Source organism: Sinocyclocheilus anshuiensis, unplaced genomic scaffold (genome assembly GCF_001515605.1).
Source record: "Sinocyclocheilus anshuiensis isolate Anshui unplaced genomic scaffold, SAMN03320099.WGS_v1.1 scaffold1090, whole genome shotgun sequence".
NCBI classification, from domain to species: domain Eukaryota; kingdom Metazoa; phylum Chordata; class Actinopteri; order Cypriniformes; family Cyprinidae; genus Sinocyclocheilus; species Sinocyclocheilus anshuiensis.
The window spans coordinates 159,022-167,242 of NW_015537993.1; the positions used below are offsets into that span (position 1 = coordinate 159,022).

Below are 8,221 nucleotides of genomic sequence, written 5' to 3' on the forward strand. Positions count from 1 at the left end.
CACCCATGGACGAAGCGGAGTCCAGCCCGGAGTCGTCACATGTCCTTCCGGACGCTCCTTCGTCTAAATCGCCGGCCGTGCCGTTCTCAAGCCCACCCGCCTCTGTTCACTCTAACCATTCGGCCATTCCTCACGCTAGCCCCCGGCCTCTGCTCACCGTAGGCCGCTGTCGCTCACTCTAACCCTCTGGCCAGTCCTCACGCTAGCCCCCGGCCTCTGCTCACTGTAGGTCGCCGTGTGTGACGCTGTTTCGTTGTGAAAGCGAAACTACTTTGTTTGGCCTTCTGTACAGTATGTGGAAAATAATGTTTTTTGAACCTTAAACCGCATAAACACATTTCATCACACCAAATACACCAAATACTGTTCTTTTTAGCAGCACATATGACCCCTTTAATATAACTCTGATTGTATTTGTCTGAAAGAAGAAAGTCATATACACCTAGGATGGCTTGAGGGTGAGTAAATCATGGGGTAATTTTCATTTTTGGGTGAACTATCCCTTTAAGTCTGGAAACACTAGGTTGACAAAGGTAAAACGTGTCAAAATGACTTCAGTTACATTGTTGGTTTTGTGTACCTTGGTCTTGAGTAACTTTGAGGGTTATGAGCATAAAAACACATACACAAATGCAATTTCAATATTTTAATTTATTCAATAAAAACATGAAGAAAAAAAAAGGCACATTATATAAACAAAACGGTTTTTGGACTACAGTGCAGTAACACGAAAACACACTCAAAATCATGTCATGTTGTTAAATACGCAATAATAAATAGTGTACTTACGATTTGCCAATGCCAAAAGTTTCTTGTGGACATTCATCACTTATGTAACTATGCTCCAAAGTCAGTGACTGAGCGCGCATGCGCATTTACTGCATCATCAGCACCAGCGCAACAGAACATCGCGATGCTCCAGTCTCTTCTTGTGTTTTTATATAGTTTGGGGAAGATTTGGTTATGAAAACCTTTAGGTGATCCTTATACATGCTGATGGATGTTTTTTCTATCGTACCATACACATAAGCAGAGACGCGGATGATATATAAAGAGCTCTGACAGGAGTCAGTCTCTCATTTACAGCGTGGGCCTTATCAGAGCGCGTAACATCGTTTACATCAAGACTGACCAGGGCTCTTGTTTTAATTTCGGTGGTTTCATGTGTATAAAGGTGTAAGGCTCTGCTCAGTGGGATGCACATCAGTGCTTTGCCGTACTCTCTCTCCGTTATAATGGCTGCTCTATATCAGGGCACGGACTTGTATTCTCCGGATAAATATCTGGCGTTAAAAGACGTCAGAGAGGTGAAGGAGGAGACCACTCTGGACGAGAAGCTCTTTCTGCTGGCCTGCGAGAAGGGTAAGTTCATTTACCACTCTAAAGGACGTGTTCCTTAAATATATTGTATAAACCGTAATAATAATAATAAGGTTATACATTTTAGTTGCTTGATTTTACAATGTATTTTGTTTTGGGGTTTAAATAACATGAATTTATATTATTGTTGTAAAAATAATTATGCTCTAATACTAAATGTTTTATTCTGATTAAATGGTATAGCCTACACTCTTAAACATAAAGGTGCTTAAAAGGTTCTTCACAGCGATGCCATAGAAGAACCATTTTTGGTTCCACAAAGAACCATTCAGTCAAAGGTTCTTTAAAGAACCATCTCTTTCTTACCTTTTTATAATCTGAAGAACCTTCTTTTGCCACAAAGAACCTTTTGTGAAACAGAAAGGTTCTTCAGATGTTAAAGGTTCTTGATGGAACCATTTAGACAAAAAGGTTCTTCTATGGCATCGTGAAGCATCTTTATTTTTAAGAGTGTACTGTATATAGGTAGCGTTACATTTGATATTTTACATATATTTGGAGCTTTGTTTGGATGGATCATCATGCTGTCAGTAATCATTTATGATCAGCTATATAGACACAAATGAAGACATTTGTATTTTGTAACATTTTGTAATATATATATATTGATTCAGAAGTGGTAGGAGCAGTTTTACAATTTTAACCTAAAATCATGAAAAAGTTAATGTTGTTTATCAGATAGACAGTTATGTTTTCAGTTTGTATATTTATTGAAAGCCACTATCAAATGAAAACATTTTACAACATAAACGATTCATTCTAAGAAAACAGTAACATAAGAAGTGCCAAAATAGAATGTTTCGAAATTGCTTAGAACAGAGATGATGTGAGAGTGAAATAATAGAGTTTAACATTACAGATTTTATTTCTAACGGTTTAAGAGTAATTGCATTAGTATAATTAAAATTAAAATAACTGACTGTAATCATTTCCCATATTTATTTTACATGACCAACTACTAGGTCCTAGTGATTTGTTTTGAGATAAGTAGATTTTGAGAGCTTGACTGATGGTTTGGACATCTTCAGTGTTTAGTGTGTTGTTTAACAGAAGTGCATAGTTTATTTCCAAGCATTCCAGAAACCGCTTGGAAAACTAATGAATTTCCTCTGGTTACATTGTGCAGACAAGAGTCAGTTGCTATTCTTTTACCATATAAAGAAATCCTAAAATGGTTCAGGGAAGGATATCTCTCCTTTAAGGGCTACATTATTTTCCATCACAAACTGCTGTCCTCTCTTTCTGATAACATATTTAGGTGCCATTGTATAAATCATTGAACTAATTTATTGTTACCTAACTACATTTTAAGGAGACTACTACATGGTGAAGAAACTTCTGGAGGAGAAACGACATGGTGAATTAAACATTAACTGTGTAGATGTACTTGGGAGAGATGCCATCACCATTTCAATAGAAAATGAGAATCTAGACATATTGCAGTTGCTCTTGGATCATGGCTGCCAGGTGAGAACACACCCATGTCCTCAGATCATACATAACATGTTAGATAAAACCAATCTGTTCTTTTGAGATGGATATGTGTGTGTGTGTGTGCGCGCGCGCGCACGCAGGCCACAGATGCATTATTAGTGGCTATTGATTCAGAAGTGGTAGGAGCAGTTGACATCCTGCTAAATCATCGGCCCAGGCGTTCCTCCAAGCCTTCTATTGCGGTTAGTATTTTATTGCGATTATTTTTTCGTTTTCATTTTTTTCAATTAAAGTTTTTTTTATATATATTTAACTAAATATTAGTATTTTACTATCAATAAATATATTAATACATATTCATTATTTAAAATCCTAACTATTAGTTGTCCTAAAAACATTTGCGTAATCGGATCCTTGTGTACCTTTTTTTTAGAAATTGATGCAGCGCATTCAAAACCCAGAGTATTCCACCACCATGGATCTTGCTCCAGTCATTCTTGCTGCCCACCGGAACAATTATGAGATTTTGACAATGCTATTGAAGCAAGACATCTCTCTGCCCCGACCCCATGCTGTAGGGTGCGAGTGCACCCTCTGTAATGCCAAGAACAAGAAGGACAGTCTTCGTCACTCAAGGCAATCATGTTTATCTAATCAAGCCATGAAATGAATGAACAGTTTATTTAACTAAAATCTCAAAAGCCATTTTATACAGCCAGGCAGTGTTAATGGCAATAAATGCAAATGGGTGATTCTTCAATTAGGGGATCTTTACTGTTCACTGTAATATATTTTTTAAGAAAAATACTTTAAAACGGTTTAAAGTATATATCATTACAACTTTAGGCATTTTTACCCCTTATAATAATATTGCTCTAATTTTATTATTGAAGTGTATATATATATATATATATATATGTATATATGTATATATTATATATATATATAATTTCCCTGTTTTCCCCATCCAAACATTTTTCAATTAATTTTGCATTTATATGTACAATTGTATATTTGTATAGAAAAAAAAAGTCATTCAGATTTATTAGCTCAAAGAAAATTAAAATAAAATAAAAATACCAGGCAACCACTGAAGGCTTATCAAGGCCGTAGTCAGATCTTTATTCAAGAGCATGTGAGAAATGTTTTAAGTTTGACTGCACAAGTTAACGAGTTTTCTTCTTCATCCTCCATCTGTGTCTCTTGCAGGTTCCGTCTAGATATCTACCGGTGCCTCGCCAGCCCATCCTTGATCATGCTTACAGAAGAAGACCCCATTCTGAGAGCATTCGAGCTCAGCACTGATCTAAAAGAGCTGAGCCTGGTGGAAGTGGAGTTTCGGTAATGGAAGAGTGATTAGAGAAAGAGGGATTGCTGCTAGATGGAAAGAGCAAATACCCTCATTGCTTTGGTTTGACAATTTTACATACATGCATTTAAATAGCAGTTAATTTACTGGGGACGAAGGTTGGCAATAGAACCAGGTTGTTTGCCCAAGGTCAGACCTGATCATACTGAGTAAAGAATGCCTTTTAAATTCCAAATCAGCTGCTAAATTTAAACAAATTCACAATGTGTCTTCAGGTTTGCTTTAAAGAAAGAGAGGTATTCATCTCATATGGTGCTGTTTGTTGCAAATACTGTAAGGAATAAGTTCAATAATTTGATTTTAAGTGAAATAACGCAAAAGACAATTTCATGGTAAAAAAAAAAAATTAAATGTTAACATTTTTCAATTCATGCACCATTAGCAGGTGTGGCTTGAAATTTTGTCTACAGCAATTTTTGGAATATATTAATTGGTCAGTCAACTCAGAGATGCTAATTTGGATGGGAAATATATTACAATACAATCATTGTGTTTGTCAAAAGAACAGTAGGTGATTCAACCTATTTTGTCTCTGGTAGAACAAAAACATTTGTATTTCTGTTTCAAATAGTAATAAAATTGCCAACAAGCACATCTAGGGACCTGTAGATGTTGACACTCTCCCATGTTCCCTTGTGAAACAATCAAAGTCCAAACTATTTCTATAATCTTTTTTTTATTGACATCAAAACATTGTCACCCAAGTCCATGACAGATCTAGAAGAAAGAAAGTTTTCCATTTCTACTGCTCATTCTGGATCTCACTGTCATAATATTACAGGAATGATTATGAAGAACTTGCCAAGCAGTGCAAGATGTTTGCCAAGGACCTGCTGGCTCAGGCCCGTAACTCTCGTGAGCTGGAGGTCATACTGAACCACACATCCAGTGAGGACCACATAAACAAGAGAGGCCTGCTGGAGGAACGCATGAACCTCAGTCGCCTCAAACTGGCCATAAGATACAACCAAAAGGAGGTTAATATGAGGATTTTTTTAACAAAACTGTGCTTGTATCCTCACCAGCCTGGGGCACCTTTCCCATACAACGACATAACTCGCTGCTTAACTACCATCGTGCAATGCATCATTGGAAAAATGAAGTAGCTAGTCACGTCTGTTTCCCGAAACAGTACTAACTTTGCAGCACATTTGTTGTTCGAATCACGTTGGTTCAACTATAGAGAACTATTGTTAATGACATCACAAATGTGGTGTAGCTTCTGCTAATTGATCGTTTTGAGATCAAATTAATGTCATTATTGCTGTAAATAACAAACACTGTATCTGAGGACTACTTCAATATTTTTGTTCTCCATTGTTTTGTTTTATTTGCAGATGTTTAATTCAATCACAGGTTCCCTATTATGATGGGCTTCCTACAGGGTTACTAGAATACATTTGTACATGCACATCCAGTGCTTTCATTTTCAGAGTGAAATTTGTTTACAGTATATGGAATGAAAGATGTTAGCATGCACATTAGCTTGCTTATTTTGCTCAAGAGCAAGATCTATTTAAGTCCACATGTCATGCAAACATGAAACTATACAGTACTTCGCGAGCTGTAGGTCCATCCACACAACTTTGCAATGCTATTTGCGAATGGTTTCAAGAAACAACAAATCGTGGAACTATATTGCTAACAACAAAACCTGCCAATGATGCTTTTGGGAAATGCACCCCTTGGTTAACAGCCTTAAAAAGATAGTTTACCCATAAATGAAAATCCTGTTATCATTTACTTACCCTCAAGTTGTTCCAAAACTGTATGAGCTTCTTTCATCTTCTGAAGAATGTTGGTTAAGCACAAAATAAGATATTTTGGAGAATATTGGTAACCAAACAGTTGACGGTAGCCACTTGACTTCCATAGTATGTAAAATATATATATATATATATATATACAGTGGGTACGGAAAGTATTCAGACCCTCTTCTATTTGGCTGCAATATAACAAAGAGTGAAAAATTGAAGGGGGTCTGAATACTTTCCGTACCCACTGTATATACACATATACACACATATATGTATATACACATATATATATATATATATATATATATATACTATGGAAGTCAATGTCTACCATCAACTGTTTGGTTTCCAACATTCTTCAAAATATCTCCTCAACAGAAGAAACTGATACAGGTTTGGAACAATTTGAGACAGAATTTTCATTTTTGTGTAAACTATCCCTTTAACCAGTTAATTACCTGACTGATATATACGGCATTTATTTCATAAGAAAACACAATTTTTCTAATGTGTTTTCTCGTATTCCAATCTGTACAGTTTGTTGCCCAGTCCAATTGTCAGCAGTTCCTGAATACGGTGTGGTTTGGTGAGATGGCGAGCTACCGCCGCAAGCACACATGCTTAAAGATCCTGTATGTTTTGAGTGTGGCGCTGATGTGGCCTCTGCTGTCCATCTGTTACCTGCTGGGACCCCGTTCTCGAGTGGGCCAGGTTATCCACACACCTTTTGTCAAGTTCATCATCCATAGTGCCTCCTACTTCACCTTCCTGCTCCTTCTAATCCTCTACTCACTGGTCAACAATGAGGGTAAGAACACCATGGGCCCCCCTTTGGAGTTGATAGACTACCTTCTCATTCTCTGGATCATAGGTGAGGATAGATGGCATATGTATATGTACATGCACACTTTTTATCTATTATTTTCTTGGCATGCACTTTCTATCTGACAAATAAGAACCAAACAAAAATGTTGTGCTGTGATTGCTGTTTCAACTGGAAGCAAAAGATAAAATCAAGTACTTTAACTAATCATAAAGTGCCATAAATTCATCGCTAAGGCTTTGCGGTCCTCCTCCTGAGTCCACGATTTGGTGATGTAATGCTGCATAGACTGTCAAGCAGAAGTTCATATGAATGTTAGACATGTAAATGTTAGAATAATTACAATGGACCCACCAGCCTTGTACTTATTTGCAGTATAAACATTCTGTTCATCCACTTGTTCTTCCTAATTCTACAACACCATTAGTATGACTGATAAATTACATAGATAATGTACCTTGTTGCGGAAGTAATAAACACAGCTAGCGGTTAGCATCTCTCTAGAGCACATTAGCATGATGCCACTGGGTAATTTGTTGCTAATGGAACCTTTTCTCAGATTCTCAGATTTCCTGCTATAAAGATTTAACCTTCATGAAAAAAAATTAAAAGTATATTATGATTTATGGCCTCAAATGCTCAAATGTAAGAATATCATATGATCAGATTTGAAGAAAATTAAGACTGTGTGAAGACCACTAGAGGTGTCACGGTGTGCCTACGGTGAGAAGCAGGGAACAAGGAACAAGAAGCGAGGAGAACACAGGAGTCTTTATTGACATCACAGGAATCACACGTAGGACACGGGGATCAACGTTCAAAACCGGACAGAGAACTCAAAACAGGAAACACCTTAAATACACAAGACATGACGAGGGGAAGACGAGAAACACCTGGGATCAATAAACATAAAAGGAACAGGGAACAGGAAACAGGAAGGACCAAATATGGGCATGGACATAACCTGGAGCACGTGGGGGAGCAAAACACACATGAAACATGGAACAGAATCTGACATTACTCCCCCCTCCCGGAAATGCGCGTCCCACGCCGTAACAATTCCACCAGGGAGGGGGGGGTGAATGCCCTGGAGGCTGGTGCAGGACTGGGACACAGAGAATACCTCCAGGGCGGATCAGGCAGTCCAAGGTGCCATGGCGGCACAGGGAGTTCAGCGGCCATGGTGGAGCAGGAAGCTCGGGGAGTCATAGCGGAGCAAAGAGCACGGGGCGCCATGGCGGAGCAGGCAGACTAGGAAGCCACGACGGAGCAGGCAGTTCAGGAGGCCATGGCGGAGCAGGCAGTTCAGGAGGCCATGGCGGAGCAGGCAGTTCAGGAGGCCATGGCGGAGCAGGCAGTTCAGGAGGCCATGGCGGAGCAGGCAGTTCAGGAGGCCATGGCGGAGCAGGCAGTTCAGGAGGCCATGGCGGAGCAGGCAGTTCAGGAGGCCATGGCGGA

General features: G+C 38.6%; 1 protein-coding gene across 1 annotated transcript in view; it reads left to right on the forward strand.

The window, feature by feature from the left end:
* Nucleotides 1-886: 886 nt before the first annotated feature.
* Nucleotides 887-8,221, forward strand: part of LOC107675135 (short transient receptor potential channel 1-like) — a 28,766-nt gene continuing 21,431 nt past the window's right edge. The window contains exons 1-7 of the mRNA XM_016469378.1: nt 887-1,362; nt 2,693-2,847; nt 2,955-3,056; nt 3,248-3,450; nt 4,024-4,155; nt 4,965-5,160; nt 6,478-6,811. Of these exons, the coding sequence (XP_016324864.1) occupies nt 1,197-1,362; nt 2,693-2,847; nt 2,955-3,056; nt 3,248-3,450; nt 4,024-4,155; nt 4,965-5,160; nt 6,478-6,811 (1,288 nt within the window). The 5' untranslated portion in view covers nt 887-1,196. The remainder of the gene's footprint in view (nt 1,363-2,692; nt 2,848-2,954; nt 3,057-3,247; nt 3,451-4,023; nt 4,156-4,964; nt 5,161-6,477; nt 6,812-8,221) is intronic.